The sequence below is a fragment of the Trachurus japonicus genome, chromosome 9 (genome assembly GCF_045865225.1).
Source record: "Trachurus japonicus isolate A0001 chromosome 9, Traja_1.0".
NCBI lineage: Eukaryota > Metazoa > Chordata > Actinopteri > Carangiformes > Carangidae > Trachurus > Trachurus japonicus.
Genome location: NC_140915.1, coordinates 5,825,693 through 5,852,018, shown reverse-complemented (window position 1 = coordinate 5,852,018; position 26,326 = coordinate 5,825,693). Strand labels below are relative to the sequence as shown.

The following is a 26,326-nucleotide window of genomic DNA, read 5'->3' as shown; positions in this document are numbered from 1 at the left end:
AGCTCAGCTCTACGCAAGTCATTTTCTAATGTAATTTTCTTCATGAGCTCGGAGGTGAACTGGTGCAGTTACAAATCCAGGTGAGTGGCCGCAACCATAGACATGAGAACAAATGACAATATACATTTGGTAACAGGATTTTAAAAAGCAGCTGCAGTAACAATATAAAAGTCCTGCACGTCACTGCTCTATTGAGATAACTACATGTTGGTAAAAAAAAATTAAATTATATAATATTATATGATAGATTAGCTAGTATTTTGTGTATAAAATGTTACATACAGTACATAAACTGTTAACTGGGAACTGTCTCTTATTTTTAGTGCCCTCTGTTCACTTGTGGCGATGTGTGGTCAGAAGAACCAGAGACACAGACGACAACTATGACCTACATGTCATAGCAACAACAACAATGTCAGGTAGGTACATCCAGGTGTTAGACAGAATATAAAAGTAAAATAATATACTTTTGTAATGTTTTTGCATTAAGTCCCAAGATTCATTTTGTTTAGTATGATAGAAATTTGGTTATAAAATGGTGAGTTTTATAGCCTTTGGTGATTAGAGATCTGAGATATTGGTGCCTATATTTGTTCATTGGTCGGTATATAAAACAATCCTTATTCCATAGTACAGAGTCCAAGACAAAGGTGCACAAATACATAAAAAATATTAATCTAAGTACCTTTGCACCATCAGGTAATAAAACCCTCCTGATTGGGTGTGACAAAATAGTTGTGAGCACCCCCTAGAAAATCTCATGTCACTTCTTGCACTGTGTTTCACCTATATGTACGAGATTCAGGATGCACATGCATGTACTCATACCCCAAATCCAACAGGTAATTACGTATGTTCAATTTACTCTTTTTTGCTCCTCTCTTTGTCAATTGAACACAAAAGAAAAACATCCAAACCATGGAACTCTTAACTGTGTTTGAGTCCTCAATGTCATGACTATATTACTGATCCAGTATCCAATATCCTGTTTATTTAAAATATACAGTAATATTTAGAAATTGCACCAAGGTAAACTTTAAACGTACCCCTGCCTCTCAGACCACCTGTACTCCTTTTCCTGATAATCAATGAGGAGATTCAAGACTTGATGCAGATTCATAATCTCAGTCTTTTTTCAGGTTATACTGTACTACATCTGCCATGCTTAATCTTTATGCAAAGTGGGATGATTTAAACAAATGTGAGGAACATCATTGCTTGGAAAATAATTGTAACTATTTGAGTGATATCAGAGATTGTAGTTTTCATCTCATCACTTACCAATAGTCAGGAATGTTAATCCATCCCCTCCAATTTAGTTTTGTTCATGTGCTGTCATTACTTACTCTGTCAATGCAAAGATAATGCATTCACATAAATGCATGACTGTGTGCGAGATTTTTTTGCATAAAATACAGATTTGAAATTGAATCTGTTGCGTGCACACCTTCATTGTTCAATATTTCAATGTCAACTGAATTTGTATTGGCTTGGTTCACAAAAAGGAGGAGGTAATAGGTTTTTTAACTGAGATAACAGCTTGTTTGTGCTTGGATTCAATTACACATATAATATAATACAGCATTTTGTGTATGAAATGTTACATGCATTACTTACTAGGAACTGTCTTATATTTTTAGTATATCATCGGTGCGTTTGTGACGATGTGAAGTCAGAGGAACCACAGACTCAGACGACAACTCCAGTGACTAACAATAATCTGTTGTAAAAGTCACTCTAACTGACCTACAAGTCATGGAAACAACAACGTCAGGTAGGTACATTCATGTGTAAAGATTTATCCAAGTCAATGTATCTATTCAATGGTGGTGAGTTTATAGTCTATTGGTGATTGAACATCTGAGAAATTCAAGCCTCTATTAGTTTATTGCTCAGAATGAATATGAGAGAAAAAGAGAGGGTTGCCCGCACACTCTTACAGGAGGTCACAGTGATTTATTTAGCACCAGTGCTAAATAAGTGATTTATTTAGCACCAGTGCTAAATAAATCACTGTGACCTCCTGTAAGAGTGTGCGGGCAACCCTCTCTTTTTCTATGTTACTTTTTATTGCCCTGCACCTCAATAGCCTACAGCATGATGTGCGTATAAAAACCTCCTTTTTTCAGAATGAATATGAACCACTCCTTTTCCCATAAAACAGAGTCCAAGACCAACTGGACAAATAAACAAAATCCATCCACACAAGTATTGCTGCATCTTTTATGAATTTGATAGTCTTTGGTGATTAGATATGTGAGATATTCCTGCCTCTTGGGTTATTGCTCAGTATAAATATGAACGACTCCTTTTATTATATTACGACATCCCACACAACTTGAATAGTGTTCCCTCGAATGATGAGGTCTGAATAGAACAATAATTAGGAATGCTGTGAACTTATCCATAACCTTCAATGCAGCTGCGCTACAACGTAAAGCAACATGCTGCCCGGCTGCCAGTGCTGGTGCTGGCCGACGTGCAGAAGCTCTCTGTCGGCAAGCAGCCATTTAATCACCCATTCCAGACCCGGTTCTCGACTCGACCCTCAGGATGGCCGGACATAATTACATTTGCACTACGTTTTTCCGTATTTTTTATTTTTTATCACACATAATGTAGCAACTCCTGCCTCCCTCCTCTCCACACGAGTCCTCTGCTGTATTACTGAGTGACATGTGATGGTCGGTTTGGTTGCTTAGTAACAGAAGATGTGACGGTAGCACAACCTCTTTATGACAACAGCACCGCCATTACATTAGATGCTGCATGTGAACAGTAGCATGTCACTATGAAGAACCTCAAACTAAACAATGTAGCACAACAACTGAGATCGGTTTCTGCATCTACAAAGTCAGAGATCATCTGAAGATGTGAATGTAATGGGGAGTGGAAGAGGTAGAGAGAGAACAAGCAGAGGACAAGGGAGAGGTCAGCATAGCCAGCACAGTGTAGTCCAGCAACTACGTTTTCCTCTCGTCTAACATGACTCAAGACAACTTTAATCCCTTAAAGGGCAATTCCATTTGGCAGCTAGCACACCACATCGAGGGCTTGGAGCCAGAGGGTCGTAAGTGGCATTTTGGGGCGAAAATGAGTTATATATATCAAATTAAAGGTCTTGATTAGCTCTATCCAATGGTGCCAAAAAGACCTATCTGAGATCAAACTGTATTGAATAAAGCAACAAAACAATAAAGACCTAACACAAAAGTGTGAGTTATGTTTGGAGCCAGAAGGGCGCAAGTGTACTTACGCCCTTCTGGCCCTGAAAAATACATAAGACCCACATGTTTGTTCAGGGCCAGAAGGGCGTAAGTACACTTACGCCCTTCTGGCTCTGAAAAATACATAAGACCCACATGTTTGTTCAGAGCCAAAAGGGCGTAGGTGTAGTCGGTGCCCTTAAACAGCATTCAAAATGGCTGACGCAACTGCTAACATGGAACTGTCTGAGGCAGAAATGATTTTAATGAATATCATAAAACAAACAGAAGAATCCTACTTTGAAGAAGGTGAAGATGAGCCATAGTTGTTTTTGAATGTATTTCCTTAAAAGTGATGACAGTAGCTAAGATAATCATGCCTTGAGAACCTTACTTTGTTAGCCTAGCCTAGCATGGCTAACGTTAACCTTTTGTTTTGGTCTGATCTGTGCCTGCTAACTATCTTAGTGTTCTGACATAATAGGTAACACTTTACAGTAAGGGTCCCTTAATTAACCTTAGTTACTACATTATTAAGCATTAATAAACTAATGTGTTAAAGTAATGCATGCATATTGATAACAAATTACATTATTCAACTTTGATTATTACTTAATAATTTATTAACTAACTTTGAGTAGTAAACATTAATTAACTGCTTACTAATAGGCTACGGTACATGTTACCGAATATTAATTTGAATTATTTTGAATATTATTTAGATTCAGGGCACATGTAAGATATGATATTAAATATTAATGTGTTAATTATTTAGGGCCACAGCATGAGATGGAAGAGAGAGAGGGACAAATGGAGTCAGCAGGAGATGGAGGAAGAGAGACAGACAGGGTGACAGAAGAAGATTCAGGGACTGAGATTGTGCTGGAATTTGTTCAGGGGGGAGGAGCTAACGTTTGCCAGGAAGAGGAGACAGGAGAACATCAGGGGAGTGAGACAGGGGGTCAGGAGGCTGGGGATGAAAGTGGCCAGGAACAAGATACACCACAAAGAGGAATAAAAAGACAGAGAGATGTTGAAAATTGGAAAAAAAACAAACGAAAAAGATTAAGGAATTCGGGCAAAAGCTACATAAATACAAATGGCATTCATGTTCCAGGAAGGAAGGTGAGCGAGAAGAACTGTGCCTCTTGTCGTTACCAATGCAATCAGAACTTCCCAGAGCCAGTGAGGGCAAGTATATTTCAACATTATTGGGAGATGGGAGATGCAGCAAGGCAGAAAGACTTCATTGTCAATCACGTTATCAAAAGAGGGAAAAGAAACACTGAAAAAATCTCAAGAAGAACTCATTCATTTGAGTATTATCTAACCTTTGAGGGAAGACAGATAAGAGTATGCAAAGACTTCTTTTTGAAGACACTTGACGTGTCTGAGAAATTTGCGAGGTCTGCAGGTGGCCATCTGTCTAGTGAATTGGGAATTTCCCCTCCAAGCAAAAAAGGGCGGCATGCACCTCAAAACAAAGTGCCTGAGAGTAGCAAAGACAAAATACGAGAGCATATCAAGTCCTTCCCAAAACTTGAATCCCACTACTCCAGGAAAGATACAAACAAGCTCTACTTGGAAGGATCTCTGAATGTGCCAAGAATGTATATGCTGTATAAAGAGAGATGCGAACAGGAGTGGAAGATAAAACCAGAAAAACAAAGTCTTTATAGAATGGTGTTTGACACTGAGTTCAATCTCGCTTTCCACACTCCAAAGAAAGACGCGTGCAAATACTGTGAATGGTACCAACGTTTAGAAGACAGTGAGAAGGAAAGTCATAAGCTTGACTTTGATGCCCACCAGTTAAGAAAAAAACAGTCCAGAGAACATAAGGATAACGACAAAAAGAAAGCAAAGGAACAGGAATCATACAAGGCTGTCACTTTTGACCTGGAGCAAGTATTGACTACCCCCTGGAGCAACGTTAGTAGCCTGTTCTACTCACGCAAGTTAAGTACCTACAACCTCACTGTATATGAAATGGACAGTAAAGATGTTGAATGTTACATGTGGCACGAGGGGGAAGGCGGCCGAGGATCATCAGAGATCAGCACTTGTGTTTACTCGTACCTTTCACAACTTAATCCTGAAGTTAAACATGCAGTTCTTTATTCAGATACATGTGGTGGACAGAATAGAAATGCTGCCTTTAGCACAATGTGCCTGCATGCAGTCAGCACATTGCCCCTCTCCACTATTGACCATAAGTACATGGAGTCTGGTCATAGTCAAATGGAGTGCGATAGTGTGCATGTTGCGGTGGAAACTGCAAGAAGAAAAGTTCCAATCTACTCCCCTGATGGCTACTACACTCTTGTGAGAGTGGCAAGAAAGAACAACCCATACACCGTACATGAACTTGGTTACAAGGACTTCCTGGACTTCAAGTCATTCTCCAACCACATACTCAAAAACAGAACCAAAGATGAGGAGGGAAAAGCAGTCCATTGGCAGAAGATTAAATGGTTTCGCTACACAAAAGAAGAACCCACAGCAATCTTCTTCAAGTATGATTTCACCGACCCAACCTTCCGTGAACTGAAGGTGGCAAAGCAGGCAACCAGGGGCACCAGAAGCACCCATTTCGTGTCCAAACCGAGCTCAATGTATGAAAGTCCTCCTGGGATCAGTGCATTAAAGAAGAAAGATCTACTCACCCTGTGCAGCAATGGGAGTATTCCTCACACATATGCAGAGTTCTACAATGCTCTGACAGTGGACAGTGAGTAGAACTAAACAGAGTAGTGAACAGAAAATCAAATAAGACGTGACATGATTCTTTGGATGTGATCAATGAATAGACTCAGAGTAAAAAAAATTTAAATGAAATTATTAAAAAAATACGAATTAATGAGTTAAATGAAAGTGAATTACCTTTTCAAGCGTTAATTATTCAAATAGTATGTTCTATATTGTGATTTTTTTTAAATTACTGTTGTAATTACTGTATTTCTTGTTTTTGAGGTGAGATTTCCAGAAAAGCAAATAAGACGTGACATGATTTTTTGGATGTGGTCAATGAATAGACTCACAGAGTAAAAAAAATGGAATTATTAAAAAAAAAAAATTAATTAATGAGTTCAATGAAAAAGAATTACCTTTTCAAGTGTTAATTATTCAAATAGTATGTTCTATATTGTGATTTTTTTTTTAAATTACTGTTGTAATTACTGTATTTCTTGTTTTTGAGGTGAGATTTCCAGAAACGCAAATAAGATGTGACATGATTCTTTGGATGTGGTCAATGAATAGACTCAGAGTAAAAAAATGAAAATGAAATTATTCAAAAAAATATGAATTAATGAGTTAAATGAAAATGAAGTACCTTTTCAAGTGTTAATTATTCAAGTAGTATGTTCTATTGTGATTTTTGAATTACTGTTGTAATTACTGTAATTACTGTCTTGTTTTTATGAGGTGAGATTTCCTCCGGGTTTCTTTAATCTGGTTTGCTGTATTTTAGCTGTTTTGTTTGCTGAAATTGTTCAAATTAATAAAAATAATAATAATTAGAGTAGTTTTGACCAATTATTTTATGCATTGTTCAGCAGATACGCCCAATTTGTCCATAGAAGACTTGGAAATGTTTGGTGCCAAAAAGGCGTATGTGACGTTTTTGACACATTTTTTTGATTTTAAAATGTTTAAGCACATGTTCATTGAGTTAATATGCCATAAGTTTATTACATAAATACTCATTCATATAAGTATGTCTGTGGTTGCAATGTTGTGGTTTAAGGTTAATGAATACAGTTGATTGAAGTGTGATCAAAATTTTGTTTTGCCTCTCCTGTAAAGTTTGTCAAAAGCCACTTACACCCCTCTGGCTCCAAGCCCTCGACATGTTCATAGCACAAACATTACATTAAACATCTATATTACCCACACTGGTTAACACTTGTTAATCACTAATTGCTCATCACATCTCCCTCCGGGCAGCATGTTTTTGGATATTTGTTTACCTTTTTTCTCACGTCGAAGCGAACTCTGTACATCACCGAGAAACGAACGGTTTTCACGTGGTTGATGAGTGACTTTCCAACATGTTCCTCAAAAAAAAAAAAAAACGGCGAGTTTTTCCGCCATTTCCTTTGTGAGTACGAAGAAGTCCCTTTTATAGTAAAAAGATTATGTAAAGCGTGGGTATATTGCAAGCAATATACTCTGCAATGTTGCCTATCACAAAGTTCTTCTAGGAAATAATCAGATCATATTAAAATCATCAAGACTTTTGTAAATGCTGCAGCTTTAATTCTTATGTATAGAGAGAGGTTAAAGCAGAAGTAAGTGATATATTTGTGTTAATATAAGTCTTGAATAGTTATATCTTCCGACAGCAATCACTTACATAGAGTGTTTGGACTGAAACACGGGTCTGTCAGTCACTCTGCTCTGCTCTGAGCCGAGGAGAAAACATTTATCGTATCCTACAGTTTTTATCCAATGAGGAGAGAGAACGGCATGCAGGGCTGTGTGTGCAGCCAAGGGACGCCGTGAATGTGGTGACGTAGCGACGAGGACTGTTGGTGGTGCGTTCAAGGAAACTCGTATTTTTCCGACCGTGAAGTGGTACCAGTTCGATCTGGTACGAGTTCACCGGTCGGAAGTTACGAGTGGCCGTTATAGTGACTTTCACCGGTAAAACAGGTCGGAAAAACACGAGTGGGTTGCCTGAAACGCTACAAAGTCGTAAGTTGTGACTTGAAGCTGTAATTTACGATTTCAAAAGCCTGCCTGGAACGCAGCATTAGCAAAAACGACCGGACCACTTACTTCTGCTTTAACACTGGAAAAGTGCATTGCTCATTTTGAGAAATTTGAATCCATCTGTGTAAACTGAAGTGGAATACATTTTTTAAAGTGACCTTCTGAACACTGTACACAAGAAGATGGAGGTTTTGTTTACTGTAATGTTCTATGAATCTTTAAATTGAGTTTGATGGAAAGTTGGATGGAGAGTCTGCGTTAACTGTTAGAAATGGAAAAATAATTGATAGAGCAGCAGGACAGAGGGAAACAGCAATAATGGGCTATTGCATTAACACCCCCATTGATAGACATGAGCAGGTGTATTACAGAATGCAAAGGAACTAATAAACTTTTGAATTTTTGTGCTCACTTCAGGCTTCGACCTGCATCAGAAGCGTAGGAACAGCTTTCCTGACGCACGACCCTCACGTAAGTCAAACTGAACTCAGTCAGAAATATTGTGATGTTGGACAACTTGTAGTGTCACAAGATAACAGAAAAATGCTTCCCTATTTTCAGACATTATCTTTCCAGATATTTAATCTCCCTGATTCTCATTCCGGTTGATGTCTTTGACAACTGCTATTAAATTAAAATGTGCAATACGTATGTATACATGTACTTGTGTAATTCATTGTTTTTCTTTTCAGTATCTGCACTGAGGGTTGTTCTGCTCGGGAACAGCTGGTCTGAGAGGAGTTCAGTGGGGAACTTCATACTGGGAGAGAAAGTGTTCAACACTAAAGAAGAACCAGACTGTTGTCAGAAAGCAAGTGGACAATCGAAGGAGAAAGATATAGTTCTCATCAACACTCCAGATCTTCTTCAATACAATGTTGATTACAAACTGACAGAACATTTAAAGAACTGTGTGAGTCTCTCTGATTCTGGACCTCATGTGTTCCTGCTGGTTCTACAGCCTGAAGACTTCACTGAGGAACAAAGACTGAGGCTCTGTAGAGTGCTGAGACTTTTCAGTGACCAGTCATTTGATCATTCACTGATTCTGATATCAACCCCTAGACAGAAGCAACACGGCTTCAGAGAAAACTACAAGAGTCATCCTTTAGTTGGAGACATGATCAAAAAATGTAAATACAGGTTTTTGGAGCAAAAGAACCTTGAACTTGAAGAGCTCTTAACACGCTTCAGTCAAATTGTAAAAGAAAACAATGGAGATCATCTGAGCTGTGATGATTTTGATGATCAGTGTTCAGGTTTAACTAAGACACCAAAGTCTGACCATATGAAAGCAGCTTTAAACCTGGTTCTGTGTGAGAGGAGAGGAGCAGGGAAGACTTCAGCAGCTGAGGCCATTTTAGGTCAGACAGACCCTCATTCAGTCTCCAGCTCATCAGATTGTGTTAAACATCAGGGAGAGGTGTGTGGACGTCAGGTTTCCCTGGTGGAGCTTCCTGCCTTGTATGGAAAACCTCAGGAGGAAGTGATGGAGGAATCACTCAGGTGTATCTCCCTCTGTGATCCTGAGGGCGTCCATGGCTTCATCCTGGTCCTACCTGTGGGTCCCCTCACTGATGAAGACAAGAAAGAGTTAGAAACCATCCAGAACACATTCAGCTGCAGAGTCAATGACTTCACCGTGATCCTGTTCACTGTGGAGTCAGATCCTACAGCTCCAGCTGTTGTTGAATTTGTTACGAAGAACAAAGACATCCAGGAGCTCTGTCAGAGCTGTGGAGGGAGATATGTTGTTGTCAACATCAAGGACAAACAGCAGATCCCTGAGCTGTTGGACACTGTGAACAAGATGAGCGTTGAAGGATCCAAATGCTTCACAAAGGACATGTTCACCAGGGCTCAGATGGAGATGGTTTCAAAACTCAGAGCTGACACCAGGGCTCAGATGGAGATGGTTTCAAAACTCAGGGCTGAGCTTCAGGACGTCAGACAGAAGAGTCAGATCAGAGGTTATGTTGAAAGTCAGAGCAGAGAGCCTCTCAGGATGGTGCTGATTGGACGGACTGGCACTGGGAAGGGTGCAACAGCAAACACCATTCTGGGCAAGAAGTGTTTCACACCCAGAATTGCACCAAAACCACCAACTGAGTCTTGTGAGACAGCAGAAGGGGAGATTGATGGACGACCTGTTGTTGTGGTCAACACCCCCGGCTTGTTTGATAAAAATCTCTCTGAGGATCAAATAATTCAAGAGCTTCAGAAATGCATCAGAATGTTGTCTCCTGGACCTCATGTGTTCTTACTGGTTCTGCAGATCGGGGGCTTTGCAACAGAGGAGAAAGACTCTTTGAAACTGATCAAGAGGGTTTTTGGACCAAAGTCAGAAGATTTCACCATCATCATATTCACCAGAGGAGATGCACTGGACGATCAATCATTTAACAGTTACATTAAAGGTTGTCCACAATTTGTCAGACAACTCATAAAAGACTGTGGAGGAAGATATCAGGTCTTTAATAACAAAGATAAAACAAACCACACACAAGTCCCTGAGCTGCTGACCACGATCCAGAACATGGTGGAGAAAAATGGAGGAACTTGCTACACAGCTGAGATGTTCAGATTGGCAAAGGAAGAAGTTCAAAAGGAAGAGTTACAGAAGATTGTCAAAGGGAAGGATCAGGAAATGCAAGAGATGAAAATAAAATTAGAAGCACAAATATCTGAATTGGAACAGAGAGCCAAACAACATGTAGGACAACAACAACTTCATCTGGAGGAAGAAATAAAAACCCTGAAAGAAGAACTCAAAGGTGTGAAGCATGGTCACTGTCACATCCAATGACTGGAAAACAACAAAAAATTCCCTCAGAGAAGTTATTGCATTTGCACTCTTGGAGTGGCACACTTGTCTGACTCTTTAAGTGTTTGTATTTCTCTCCCTCATTACCTTGCAGATAATGACTGGATGGGATTGACTTATTTTCAAATGTCACCAACTGTTTGTGACGCTACATCTCCAATTTATAGATTCTCCAATCAGACTGTGCCGTTTTGTAAGCAGTATGTGTCATCAGAGTGATCTCTGTATTTCGTTGTAAATGCTCTGTTGGTAATATATTTTGACATGGCAGTCAAAACAAAGTTTTGATATTTCATATCCCTGTAAATTGTTTTCTTTTTGTTGTTGATGGTTAAGTTGGTATACTATGTAGTATGTGATTTATGTAGGCCTGTGACGATAACAAATTTTGCTGAATGATATATTTTCCCACAAATTATTGCCGATAAACAATATTATAATAATAATATTTTATAATAATGCAAGTAGACCCTTTCAAATGCAATAAACTTTTATTACTAATGAGTATTTTTTTACCATTGTAGTAGGAGTGGGTGGGATACAGTGTTTTTGTTATGAAAAGCACTTTGTGTTTTATCAGTCTATTGATCTTCACCAGGACCAGTCGAAAGACTGAATTGTGACCCAATAAACAGGACAATTTTCAACGAGAGGAGTTTTCACTCCATTCATTCAGAAGCCTGTTTGCAGGCGACACTTACACAACGCTGCCAAAGAAGTGTCAAAATGTCAGTGATTTCGTTTATAGGTCTGACCTCCCAGCTGGTGTGTATGTGAATGTGCATGGGTAAGAAATACATAAGTACAAACAGAATAGTGTCTTTATTTGGGGCATAGTGATAGGCTATACTGTGTTTGTGTCTTGGTATTAGCTCAGCCTGTATCTTATTCAGGGAGAGGAATAACAGCAGGGGAGGCTTTGCTGTCTGCTGATCACATCTGTTAGTGCTGTGTTGCTTTCAATGACTCCTGCTTTAAATCAGGCTTTACTCAGCAGCATAAGGAGTTAATCTAATTTCTCTAATAAACAACCTGATGCTGAAAAAGGAATTTTTTTTTTTGGTTATTAATTTGCAAATTAATTTTTAAAACAGCCAAGATCAAATTATCAGTATTTTTAGTCCGGATGAATTTATTTTTCCTGACAGCCAACATTTGGGAATTGACAGTAAGTTGTGACACGTGTAAAGTATTCTTGAAAAGCACCTGACGTGGACAACCAAGACAGCCAGATGAAAGATTTGCAGGCTGTGATGTCTGTTTGTCAAATTACTTATCTCACCAGGCATATGCTGGCACGTTAGACTCGTATACTTCAAACTGGCAGCCTTCAATAGGCGATGACGAGCAAAGGATATGTTATGTCAAATTAGATAATAGCTGTTACAGATGACACTGATCTCCTCTAAAGGTCCTCAGTGACTGTGACCAAGTGTGACCTGGTGATAAGTATCCTGGTTCTCCTCACCAGATTTGTATTTATTGTGTGTATTGACTCTTTAGAAGTTTCATCTCTGTTCCACCCACTCATGATGCAGAAGTCAGATTTCTCTGTGTCGCTTCCAGATTGAGACGCTGAACTCAAACCACATCTAAAGATGTTCTACAGTTTGTCCAGCAGGTGGAGCTCTAACACCAAGTAGAGAGGTGAAGACAGTTGATCTTCAGCTCATGTGTTGCTGTTATTCAAAACTGTGAAATACTCTAATGTAGTTCAGGGTTAATTTAATATTTGAAATGATAGTGTTATATAATTAAAAAAAACAAAAAACAGTCACAATGTAAACTGACCTTTAATTACCATAGCATCTTTACATGTTTGTTTTTTTTTATATTTACCATGACATTATCATCATTGTATAATATGTTACATGGGCTTACATAACGTTTTTTAAAAGCTTGTTGTTAGTTGAAGCACATTGGCCTTTGGAATTATTTTAAATCTATTTATATGATTTATAATAATTGTAATAATCGACTTTACTGCTCTTTCAGGTAGATGTATAATGTAAGTGTCAACATGCTTTTTAATGACACACCTTAAAAGGCTTTTTCTTTTTTTTTTTAAATTGATGGACATGTTGAAAGGAGGCGTTTTTGTGACTGCCATTTAAAAAAAAAAAAAAAAGAGGTGGCATGTTTCTCAGGTTCAAAGTCTGTTATTCTGTCGAATCACGTTTCTCATTTTGCCCTGACACAACTTCCACCTGTCGGCTGCTGTAGCTCAGCTCTCGGTGAGTCCGTTTCCGATGTAATTTACTTCATGAGCTCGGAGGTGAACTGATGCAGTAACAAATCCAGGTGAGTGGCCTCAACCAGAGACATGAGAACAAACAACAACATACATTTGGTAACAGAATAAACAAGCAGCTGCAGTAACGATAAAAGAGTCATGCAAAAAAATGTTCTGTTGAGATAACTACATGTTAGTAATTTTTTGGAATTATATAATATTATATGATAGATTAACTAGTATTTTGTGTATAAAATGTTACATACAGTACTTAAACTGTTAACTGAGAACTGTCTCTTATTTTTAGTGCCATCTGTTCACTTGTGGCGATGTGTGATCAGAAGAACCAGAGACACAGACGACAACTGTGACCTACATGTCATATAGCAACAGCAACAATGTCAGGTAGGTACATCCATGTGTTAGAGAGAATATAAAAGTAAAATAATACTTTTGTAATGTTTTTGCATGAAGTATAGAGATTCATTTGTTTTAGTATGATAGAAATGTGGTTATAAAATTTAGAGTTTTATAACCTTTGGTGATCAGAGATCTGAGATATTGATGCCTCTATTAGTTTATTGGTTGTCATATAAAACACAAACACTCCTTATTCCATAGTACAGAGTCCAAGACAAAGGTGCACAACTGCCTTTGCACCTTCAGGTAATAAAACCTTGCTAAATTGACTGTGACAAAATAGCAAAGTAAGTCACCTCTTGTCCTGTGTTTCACCTACAAGATAAAAGAGGTGGTGCTAGATTTGAAGGGCGATGTGGGATATTTTCTTTCTCCCTGAGATAACCATGTTCCATACATTACTTAAAGCAGATATCAGTGGAATGTTTTTGTTAATATAAGTCCTAAATAGTCCTATTTTCCGTCAGCAATCACTTACATGAAGTATTTCAGCCTAAACACGAGTCTCTCCGTCACTCTGCTCTGCTGTAACCCGAGGAGAAAATTTTCCTTGTGGGATACAAGTGTTATCCAATGAGGGGAGAGAACGGCATGAAGGGCTGTGTGTGCAGCCAAGGGATGCGCGTGAATGTGGTGACGTAGCACGAGGACCAATTGATGCCTGACAAGGGCGGGGGCTGCTAACTCATGGTGCGTTCAAGGAAACTCGTACTTTGTGTTTTTCCTTCCTGTGAAGTCATACCAGTTCGATCTGGTACGAGTTCACGGGTCGGAAGTTACGAGTGGCCGTTATAGGGAACTTTCACAGACAACAGGACGGTAAAAACACGAGCTACGGGTTACCTGGAACGCTACCAAGTCGTAGTTGTGACTTGAAGCTGTAACTTACGGTTTCAAAAGCCTGCCTTGAACACAGCATTAGCCGAAACGGCCGTGCCGCTGTTATCTGCTTTAAACTGTTAACTGAGAACCGTCTCTTATTTTTACCGTCGGTTTACTTGTGATGATGTCAGATGGATGTCAACTCTAGAGACTGACAATAATCTGTGAGAATAGACATTTGAAACCTACAAGCCATGGCAACAGCACCAATGTCAGATAGGTACGTCAAGGTGTTATGGAGAATGTAAAAGTTGTGTGTTGGTATTTGGTGCAGTGAAGAAATGTGGTTCTAAAATGGTGAATTTGTGGTCTTTTGGTGAGTGAACATCTGGGATTGTCATGCCTCTATTAGTTTATTGTTCAGTATGAATATGAAAAAAGAAACAGCCCGCACAACCTCGTTATGCTCCAAATATTTTTACTGACAATGTTTCGGGCTCCTCAGCCCTTCATCAGGTCATTATCATGATGATAATCATGATCGGGAAGGGCTCCTCAGCCCTTCATCAGAATGACTTGAGTTCAAGACAAAGTTTTTTAGAGAAATAAAAAACATTTATACAAGCATTGTAGCAGCATTATGTAAGAAAAAGTCTGATGGTTTAACTGTGGTTTTCTAATGCATTGTAGTGTAGCCAATGATGAATTCACCCATTCAACAAATTCATCTTTAAGTAATGCTGGCATATTGGAGACAATCTAAGAGTGAGACTCTTTTTCTCTAAGCACTTTAGAGGTGAGGAAATGAGCAGGTCAAAGTACATGTTCATCCGAATAACAGCTCTAAATAACACAAACCTGCTCATTTTGAGGAATTTGAATACAGTAGATCTGTTTTGTAAACTGAAATAAAATACATTTTAAAGGAACCTTCTCAACACTGTTCACAAGAAAATTGAGGTATTGTGTACTGTAATGTTCTATGAATGTTTAAATTAAGTTGGATGGGAAGTCTGTGTTTACTGTGTTTACTGAGAAATAATTGATAAAGTGGCAGGATAGAGGGAAACAGCACTAGTGGGCTGTTATATTAACACCCCCACTGATAGACATCAGCAGGTGTATTACAGAATGCAAGGGAGCTGATAAATAAACTCAGTTTTAAATTTCTGTGCTCACTTTAGACATTCAGCCACATCAGAAGCATAGGACAAACTTTCTTATCGTGCCACCTTCATGTAAGTCAAACTGAACTGAGTCAGAAATAGTCTGGTCTTGAACAACTGACAGTGTCACAAGATAACATAAAAACCCTACCTATTTGCAGACATTATTTTTCCAAATCTTTAAACTCTCTCATTCTCATTCCGATTGATTTTATTGACGACTGCTATTAGATTATGCGTACGTGTACTTATGTAATTCATTGTTTTTCTTTTCAGTATCTGAGCTGAGGGTTGTTCTTCTGGGGAACAGCTGGTCTGAGAGGAGTTCAGTGGGGAACTTCATACTGGGAGAGACCAAGTTTAGCACCACAGAAGAACCAGACTGTTGTCAGAGAGAAAGTGGACTATGGAAGGAGAAAGAAATAGTTCTCATCAACACTCCAGATCTTCTTCGATACAATATCTCTGAACACAAACTGACAGAACACTTAGAAAAATGTGTGAGTCTCTCTGAACCTGGACCTCATGTGTTGCTGCTGGTTCTACAGCCTGAAGACTTCACTGAGGAACAGAAACAGAAGCTCTGCAGAGTCCTGAGCCTCTTCAGTGACCAATCGTTTGATCATTCACTGGTTCTGATAACAACTCCCAGACAGAAGCTGCAAGGCTTCATAGAAAAATATAATAATCATCCCTTATTTGGAGACATGATCAAAAAATGTAAATACAGGTTTTTGGAGCAAAAGAACCTTGAACTTCCAGAGCTCTTAACACGCTTCAGCCAAATTGTTAAAGAAAACAATGGAGATCATCTGAGCTGTGATGTTTTTGATGATCAGGATTCAGGTTTAACTAAGACACCAAAGTCTGAACCCATGAAAGCAGCTTTAAACCTGGTTGTGTGTGGGAGTAGAGGAGCAGTGAAGACTTCAGCAGCTGAGGCCATTTTAGGTCAGGCAGAGATTCATTCAGTCTCCAGCTCATCAGAGTGTGTTAAACATCAGGGAGAGGTGTGTGGACGTCAGGTTTCCCTGGTGGAGCTTCCTGCCTTGTATGGAAAACCTCAGCAGGAAGTGATGGAGGAATCACTCAGGTGTATCTCCCTCTGTGATCCTGAGGGCGTCCATGGCTTCATCCTGGTCCTACCTGTGGGTCCCCTCACTGATGAAGACAAGAAAGAGTTAGAAACCATCCAGAACACATTCAGCTGTAGAGTCAATGACTTTACCATGATCATGTTCACTGTGGACTCAGACCCTACAGCTCCAGGTGTTGTTAACTTGGTCACAAAGAACAAAGACATCCAGGAGCTCTGTCAGAGCTGTGGAGGAAGATATGTTGTTGTCAACATCAAGGACAAACAGCAGATCCCTGAGCTGTTGGACACTGTGGACAAGATGAAGACTAAAGGATCCAGATGCTTCACAAAGGACATGTTCACCAGGGCTCAGATGGAGAGGGTTACAAGACTCATGGCTGAACTTCAGGACGTCAGACAGAAGAGTCAGATCAGAGGTTATGTTGAAAGTCAGAGCAGAGAGCCTCTCAGGATGGTGCTGATTGGACGGACTGGCAGTGGGAAGGGTGCAACAGCAAACACCATTCTGGGCAAGAAGTGTTTCACACCCAGAATTGCGCCAAAACCACCAACTGAGTCTTGTGAGAGAGCCACAGGAGAGATTGATGGACGACCTGTTGTTGTGGTCAACACCCCCGGCCTGTTTGATACAACTCTCTCTGATGATCAAATAAATCAAGAGCTTCAGAGATGCATCAGCATGCTGTCTCCTGGACCTCATGTGTTCTTACTGGTTCTACAGATCGGGGGCTTTGCACCAGAGGAGAAAGACTCTGTGGAACTGATCAAGAAGGTTTTTGGACCAAAGTCAGAAGATTTCACCATCATCATATTCACCAGAGGAGATGCACTGGATGATCAGCCGTTTGAAAGCTACATTGATGAGTGTGATCCATTTGTCCGAAAGCTCATAAAAGACTGTGGAGGAAGATATCAGGTCTTTGATAACAAAGACAAAACAAACTGCGAACAAGTCCCTGAGCTTCTGACCATGATCCAGAACATGGTGGAGAAAAATGGAGGAAGCTACACAGCTGAGATGTTCAGATTGGAGGAGTATCAAAAGATCATCAAAGGAAAAGATGTAGAAATTACAAAATTAGTAGGACAAATATCTGAATTGAAACAGAGAGCTAAACAGCACAGAGAACAACAAGAACAACCTGAATTGGAGGACAAAATGAAAAAATTGACAGCAGACCTGAACAAAATGAAGCAGAGTCAAACTGACAGTATGTGTTTTACCCAGTGACTGGAAAACAAAACATATGCAAGAAATTCACTCAGACAAGAACTTCTTGTACTTGCACTGTTGGAGTTACACTTACACACAGATTTTGTGTTTCTCTCCCTCTTTGCCTTTGTGAATGTTGCAGATGGCAGCTGGTGATCATGACCATCTTATTGACTCTCCAATCAGATGTTGTTGACGTAAGTTGTAAACAGTATGTGTCATCAGAGTGATCTCTGTTGTATTTTGTTGTAAATGCTGTGTTGGTAATATATTTTAAAATGGCAGTCAAAAGGCAGTTTTGATATCTTATATCCCAAAGTCTGTAAATTGTTTTCTTTTGTTGGTGATGGTTAAATTCGGTGTTTATAAGTAACTGTGTAGTGCTGATGTCGCTACCCTCAAATCCCAGACAGGGCAAATCAGTTTCTCCAACTCGAAGTCAGTCATGCTGCTTCCTTCAGCCTTGTGTTCTTGTCCAGGCCACTGTGTGGTTGTTGGACATCACCGTCCCTGCACAAAACACAGCCCCAGTCTGGTCTGTTCTGTGATTCCCTGATAATGGAACCAGCTTCAGAGTTATTCAGGGCCTCGTCATGAGTCTCAGTCTTCACCAATGTGTTCAATCTGCTCTCCTGACCCTTCTAACATGACTACAGTAACTAAGTCTTACCTGGCTCCTACACTCACTGAATAAGAACATTTCCTGTTACTGGGAAACTCGACGTTGATTTGCATAAAATCACAACGTGAGAATTGTTTCTTTATTTCTGATTGATGAATAAATAATTGACTTAATTCTGTTGTTGTACCGGTCATCTTTGGAGAGTGAATAGTGAGCTGCCGAGGCATGAACAGAATGTGTGTGCATGTATTTTAAAATGTGTTTTATAGACAATTTTCCACCAGAGAAGCGTCGCTAACTGAGGCTGAACCTTTAACATAATGATGAGAAAGATCTTTTATCTCTGTTCCACCCTCTCATGATGCTGAAGTCAGATTTATCTCTGTAGTTTCCAGATTGAGACGCTGAACTCAAACCACATCATGGTTAAAGATGTTCTAGAGTGTGTCCAGCAGGTGGCACTCTGATACTAGGGGGAGAGAGACAGTTGATGATCTCCAGCTTGTGCTCCTGTCATTCAAAACGGTGTGAAATATTCTGATATAGTTCTGGATTAGTTTAATTTGACAATGACAATAAAGACGCATCACACACACCAACCTCTACAGTAACTACCACAGCAAATTTACAATACATGTTATTTTATCTTCATCCAGTGGCATTATTAGAGTGAATTATTCTTTAATAATCTGAATTAGTTTTATTCCAAGTATGTTTGGAAACAGAATGAGGCCAGTGCCTCTGGATATTCATAAATAGACAGTAGGTTGGACATTCAGAGGAACTGACATAATGAAGCACGTTACTGCAGCAGAGTTTGGCTATTTTATTATGAGTATGAATAAAATTATGAATGATGTAGAGGAGTTTATGGTTGTGTCCAGACAGTTAAAAAAAAAGGAACTGGCACCATCGAGTGTTGTAATCCGGAGACTCAGGACAGAAAGTGGACCACCGTTCACAACCTTAGAAAATCAGTTCACAGCAGAAACAAAGAGTCAATAGTACGATACGATAAACTTTATTGTCCCGTTCAGGGAAATTTGTCTTGGACACTGTAGCTGTGCCATAAATGCCTTAACGGCCACAATGACAAAAACAGACAACAAAAGAACAATACACCTCAGCCATATTAATCCCACAGCATTGCACATATCCCATAACATAGCATATATTCCATAACATGACACATATTGCACACATCCCATAACATAACACATATTGCACACATCCCATAACATAACACATATTGCATTCATCCCACAACATAGCACATGCATACACCCCATAAATTCACCATGGTAAGAGCACTATGAGAGTTATTGCACAGACTCGTTAAGAAATTTGATATAAGTTGGGATAAAATAATTCTTAAAACGGTTGAGTTTACAGCGAGGGACTCTGTATCGTCTACCTGAGGGTAGGAGGTCAAACTCTGAGTGAAGGATGTGGGAGGGGTCATTCACTATCCTCAGGGCTTGTCTAAAAACCGTTTGCTCATACTGTACATGGACTGCAGAGTCTGATTATCGCTTTTTCCAATGACCTTCATGGCCGTGTTTACAAGGCGAGCAAGCTTAGTCTTTAGTTTTGTGGAGAGGTTGCCATACCATGATGACATCCCATATCTGATTAAGCTCTCAAGCACTGCCTGGTAGAATAAAAACATGATATTTTTGTCTACCCCATATACTCTTAGTCTGCGTAGAAAGTACAATCTCTGCTATGTAAGTACAATACAGTACAATAGTCTTAGTCTGCTTTTACACAGTTTACACAGAAACAAATTAATCAAAAACATACACTAGTATCATGAATTCAATAATGATTCTAATTAGGTGTGGGTAAATACACCCGGAATGCTGCTATAGGGTGATATGAGTTCGAAAACTCTATGGCGGCATCAGTGGTCCTGCATCTGTAAAAACTGGCAGACTGTCAGTGGTATGCCTACAACCGTTTATGTAAATGTGTTTTTTAAGTGGTAAATCGTAAATGGACTTGCAATTATATAGCGTTTTTCTAGTCACTTGGACCACTCAAAGCACATTCATCCTTTCACACACATTCATACAACTCTGTGCGCAGACAGGCTTGGAGGCTGTTCCCCGGGCGGCGCACCTTGGCTGCCCACTGTTCCTCAGGGATGGGTTAAATGCAGAGAACGAATTTCACTGTGCTAGTTGTATATGTGGCAGATAAAGTATCTTTATATGAAAATAATGTAATCTTCATTTAACAGTATGGATATTTTTTCATCATCAATAGATACATCCTTGCCTAAGGCCTTAATTACCAAAGATGGATCACATGGTAAACAGAATAGGAGTTAAAATGCACTCTTATTTAACTCCAGTATTGCCTAGGAACCAATCTGTGAGACATCGTATTTACCTGAACACAGCATGTGACGTTCTCATACAAAGCAGTAAGACATTCCAAATATTGCCATATAGACCCATTGCAAATGTCTTATTCCACAACACAACACATAATAATGCACAGTACCAGTAGAATCATCAAAACAGGGGCAAACAAAATGCATGTGTAGTTATGTGTTGGTTTTCTACGTGCTCCAGAGTTTGGCAGCCTGTCTGTCACTCTGCTGCTGTCATTGAGCCGACAGTCACTTGTCGCTTTGTTGTGGTAGGCTACGTGGTCAAGCCTCTGCAGTTTTTTTTTTTTTTTTGCCTGGCTTTTTTTCTTTTTCTTGTGCTGGCTTTTTTCTCTTTTTTTTGCCTGATTTTTTTTTTTTTTCTTGTGCCGGATTTCTTTTTTTTTTTTTGGCTGGCCCTAATACTCCTTCGTACATATGGCACCAGGGCCATTGCTAGGAATTCTGGGCTCCCTGAAAGTATACTAAAGTGGGCCACTGCCCCCTGACTTTTCCACTTTTTTTCATAGACTACATTTGTATTACCATTTTTTATTTAGCCTACTGTGTTTTGATGCTAATACAGCATTACTATGAGTATTAGTCAGGGTCTTATGCAGAATGAATCAGTCATACAAAGATTAGACTACAGGGGTTCAATGTCTGTGGCAGCCTGCGCAGAAGCACGAGGACGTGCTTGTGAAAAGAGGGGGAGAGATGTGACAGTTGAGGGTCCTGTCACTATGCCTCCAATTGATCATGTGCCCTGGCTACTTGGCCAAGGGGATGTCCCTTTCGGTGACTGGCAAGCGCACATGACTATTACCCAGGAGGTGTGGGTTCAATCCCCGCCCGGGCCCTCTTCACCTTGCCACACTTTGAAAGGAGGATTGTTGTTTTTTGTGTTGTTGTTTTTTTTAATTGACAGCCATTTTTTAATTTTTAATTGACAGCCATTTTGTAAGGAGCCGTTTTAGAGACGGCCATTTTGAAAAAGGCAAGGCAGGGCAATTTTATTTGTATAGCCCGTTTTTACAAACAGTTTGTCTCAAAGGGCTTTACATGGCATCGTAGCAACATCCTCTGTCCTTAGACCCTCACATCGACCGAGGAAAAACTCCATGGAAACCCTTTTAACAGGGAAAAATCGGAGAAACCTCAGGGTGAGCAACAGAGGAGGGATCCCTCACCCAGGACGGACAGACGTGCAATAGATGTTGTTACAGACAAGAAAACAGTTTACAGTTTGTCACAGAATGTGCGAAATATGGAAAAGGGTGTCAGGTGTCTCAGGTCCAAAGTCTGTAATTCTGTCCAATCTGTTTTCTGGGTTTGTCCTGACACACCTTCTGCCTCTCGGCTGCTGTAGCTCAGCTCTACGTTAGTCAGTTTCCGATGTAATTTATTGAACTGGTGCAGTTACAAATCCAGATGAGTGGCCTCAACCAGAGAAATGAGACCAGCTTTTGGCAATCTAAATCTGCCAAATCAAACAGACTGAAAAACTCATTCATAACACAAGCCATTACCCAACTTAATTCAAATTCTAAACAGTCATGATACACCCCACTTACTTATCTATTTATTTATTTACTTACTTATTTATTTTTCGATTGTATGGAACAGCTCCCAGTACTTGTCATTTCGATGTTGTGTGGATGTACTCTATATGTTCTGTTTTTTTTTTGTTTTTGGCCCGCCCACTGACAGGTCGTTGCATGGCTGCTCGCAGCAGAGCACAGGTAGGCACACTTTAGCGTGCTGTTTGTGTACATTGTGAGCGTTGTTTTAATTTAATTCAAACCGTAACTCCTTAATAGATCCGGCATCTCCGCCGCGGTCGAGGCGACATAATGGGTCGTTAACTGCCGCCGACCGGCGCGTAGGTGAGTCACTGAGAGTTTCTGTTTTTAATCGCTGTAAGCCAGGTGCTAAGTGTCTTTTCGCTCCTCTCCCTCTAACGGGGTGTTCCCACCAAACGCGATGAACGCGATTGAATCGCGCGTCAAATGAAATCGCGTCGCGCTAGACGCTCCAGTTTTGACGCTGGTTCAATATGCAAAAAACGCCTCGTCGCGGCATCGCGTCGCGCGACGAGCCCGCCCAAACAACAACATTTCTCCCACTATTTCATTCTCTGGCTGAGATAACCACCGTCGCTGCACTGTTCCTGTCCCTGTAGATGGGAGAGGAACAGCGGTGTGGGTCTCTGGCTGCAGGAGGAGGAGGAGGAGACGGCTCCGTGAACTACTGTGTGACTGACCGCCTGTTGAGTGCTTTGGGACGGGGCGGCCGGCCCGCAGCGCCCGCTGGTTGAAAACAGCAGTGATAACGGGCTTTCAGGTCCGAATCTCCAAATCAGAAACGTTTGTAACAGCACCGGAAAAGCAACAGTGAAGAGCTGTGGCTTTGCAGCAGCTAATGGGGATCTGAATAATAAACTAAACTAAACCAGAAAACTTCTAATATTGTCAATAGACTCGCTCTGACTAAACTGCCAAGGGAACACCAGTACGTCCGTACGTCAGCACGTCGGTGACGATCTCAAAGCTGATAGGCTGTCGCGGCGCGTCTTCACGCGAATTCGCCGCAAAAGTTCAATTATTTGAACTCGAGCGATGAAGCGTCATCGCGCCGGGCGACGCGATGGAGGCGATTTTTCGCGGCCAACGCGTCCATCGCGTCGCGCTATCGCGTCCATCGCATCGCCCGGCGCGATGACGCGACTAATCGCGTGTTTGCATTGACTTTACATGTAATCTCGACGCGCGATGAAGCGTCATCGCGTTTGGTGGGAACACCCCGTAACAGCCGGCCGGTTGTATGGCGCGTGGTGGCCTACTCCCCCCGCCACGCCGACCCTCTTCACCCCTCTCCCTCTTTGGAGGGGACGTTAAGTGACCGGACTGAACTGGGTTTTTGGACGCTAAAGCTGAGTAAGAAGAGCACTATCCGTCATGGATATTTAGCCACGGCTACATGCTACCGCTGCTTCGCTGCCAGTCTGCTGCTACTATGTTTCTGCCCTCCTTGCTGCTTCGGCTTGGTTCGGGGTCCTGTCGGCCTACTGACCGACTTCCTTCCTGTTACTGACCCTGCTCCCGCTGCTACTGCGCGTGGTGCCGGTTGGTGTATGTGTGTGTGTTTGGCTGCCGCTCGTGTGCGCTGCTACGGGCTCTACCTGGACTTTCAGCCACTCACCTGGACTGCGTATGTGTGTGTGAATGTGGAGGTAGACAAGGGTTGGTTATATTGTTTTGGTTATGTGTTATGTGATTGATGGTATAATTTCTTCATTTAGTTTTCATTTGGAATTTATTTGTATTAGTTTATCATTGATTTGTTTGACAGAGCCCTCTTAATTGTGTTTTCCTTTCCCCCTCCTAGAGCTGAAGGCCGGTGGTGGTGGTGGTCCTCCTGGGTGGTGGTGATCCCCGTGTGTGTGTGACCCCCGTTCAAGATTTATTTTGTGTGCACATCACGTTTTTGCTGTGTGAGTGGGGTGCTCTCCCTTTTCTTTTGGCTTCACCTTCCCCCTTTTGACCCCTCCTCCGGCCGGTAAGCCTCAGCCTGCAATCCCCTTCTCCTGGGCCTCCTGTTTATTAATTTCCTTTTTGCAAACCTTGTCATCAATTTTAAATAAACTTTTGTATGTGATCATTGAACTCCGTCTCCTACCCTCCCTGAGTGAACGAACCTGAGTGTCCTTTGATAGGTGATAGTTGACCTTTAGTACGGGTCCTTGGGCCCTAACCCAAGGTGGCGTTGTTGGCGACAAATTTAGTATATAACATAGTAGAAGTACACCCTCGTATTGCCACACAATATTTCAAACTCAGTTAAAGGACAATTCCAGGCAAATTCAACCTAGCGCTATAGTTTCCTGATATTTTAGGTTTAAAAGAACGATTTTTTTTTTAAAATTGCTCCTATTTTGCAGTAGTTCTGTCTGTCCCCTCATCGCCACGGCAGCGATGAATGGGAGCGGTCCAATCTTAAAATATTAGGAACCTGTAGGTTGTCTTTGTCCGGAATTGTCCACTAAAATAAATCATCCACCAGGTGGTGCCAGATTTCTGTTAGCTTGTTCAACAAGAAGGGGGATGTAGCATGATTTCTACCTGAGATAACTTGTTTGTGCTTTTGATTTAATCCTATATAATCGCTAATGCTGCGTTCCAGGCAGGCTTTTGAAATCGTAAATTACAGCTTCAAGTCACAACTTACGACTTTGTAGCGTTCCAGGCAACCCACTCGTGTTTTTCCGACCTGTTTTACCGGTGAAAGTCACTATAACGGCCACTCGTAACTTCCGACCGGTGAACTCGTACCAGATCGAACTGGTACCACTTCACGGTCGGAAAAATACGAGTTTCCTTGAACGCACCATAACAGTCCTCGTCGCTACGTCACCACATTCACGGCGTCCCTTGGCTGCACACACAGCCCTGCATGCCGTTCTCTCTCCTCATTGGATAAAAACTGTAGGATACGATAAATGTTTTCTCCTGGGCTCAGAGCAGAGCAGAGTGACTGACAGACCCGTGTTTCAGACCAAACACTCTATAGAAGTGATTGCTGTCGGAAGATATAACTATTTAAGACTTATATTAACACAAATATATCACTTACTTCTGCTTTAATTAGTATTATGTGAATACATTTTTACATACAGTAATTAAACTGTTAACTGAGAACTGTCTTGCCTTTAGTACCGTCTGTTGACTTGTGATGATGTTAGCTCAGACGGACGACAACTCCAGAAACTGACAATAATCTGTTGTAAAAGTAACTGTAACTGTCCTACAAGTCATGGCAACAGCAACAAAGTCAGGTAGATACTGGGGTATTACAGATAATATAAAGGTTATATTTGGGTCTGTATTTGGTATAAATTTACCACACAGTGAAGAAATGTGGTTCAACATCTGAGATATTCATGCCTTTATCAGTTTTGTCAGTATCAATATGAACCACTCCTTTTCCCATAGTACAGAGTCCAAGACAAAGTTGGACAAAGAAATAAAATCCATACACACAAGTATCACTGTATCTTTTATGAATTTGATAGTCTTTGTGATTAGAAATCTGCCTCTATCACTTTATTGCTCGGCTTATAAAACACTCTTTATTCCATAGTACAGAGTCCAAGACAAAGGTTCAGAGAGAAATAAAAAGCATTCTTACAAGTACTGCTGTATCTTTATGTAAGAATTACATAAATTATGGTGGTTTCACAGTGGTTTTCTAGTTTAGTTAAAGCAGATATCAGTGGAATGTTTTTGTTAATATAAGTCCTAAATAGTCCTATTTTCCGTCAGCAATCACTTACATGAAGTATTTCAGCCTAAACACGAGTCTCTCCGTCACTCTGCTCTGCTGTAACCCGAGGAGAAAATTTTCCTTGTGGGATACAAGTGTTATCCAATGAGGGGAGAGAACGGCATGAAGGGCTGTGTGTGCAGCCAAGGGATGCGCGTGAATGTGGGAGGACCAATTGATGCCTGACAAGGGCGGGGGCTGCTAACTCATGGTGCGTTCAAGGAAACTCGTACTTTGTGTTTTTCCTTCCTGTGAAGTCATACCAGTTCGATCTGGTACGAGTTCACGGGTCGGAAGTTACGAGTGGCC

The 26,326-nt window shown here is 40.6% G+C and overlaps 2 protein-coding genes across 2 annotated transcripts; both read left to right on the top strand.

Annotated features, from left to right (window-relative positions):
* Positions 1 to 8,545: 8,545 nt before the first annotated feature.
* LOC146980801 (GTPase IMAP family member 8-like) lies at positions 8,546 to 10,740 on the top strand. Its single transcript, XM_085785786.1, has one exon. It carries the CDS (start codon positions 8,560 to 8,562, stop codon positions 10,726 to 10,728), a length of 2,169 nt encoding a protein of 722 aa, XP_085641912.1. The 5' UTR covers positions 8,546 to 8,559; the 3' UTR covers positions 10,729 to 10,740.
* Positions 10,741 to 13,377: 2,637 nt separating this feature from the next.
* LOC146980800 (GTPase IMAP family member 8-like) lies at positions 13,378 to 17,748 on the top strand. Its single transcript, XM_085788009.1, has 2 exons — positions 13,378 to 13,384; positions 15,619 to 17,748. The coding sequence occupies exons 1-2, from the start codon at positions 13,378 to 13,380 to the stop codon at positions 17,715 to 17,717; spliced, it is 2,106 nt and encodes a 701-aa protein (XP_085644135.1). The 3' UTR covers positions 17,718 to 17,748.
* Positions 17,749 to 26,326: the final 8,578 nt, after the last annotated feature.

Excerpts from the sequence above, each read along its gene's own strand:
- LOC146980801 (XM_085785786.1), top strand. The coding sequence starts at position 8,560 with ATGTGCAATACGTATGTATACATGTACTTGTGTAATTCATTGTTTTTC.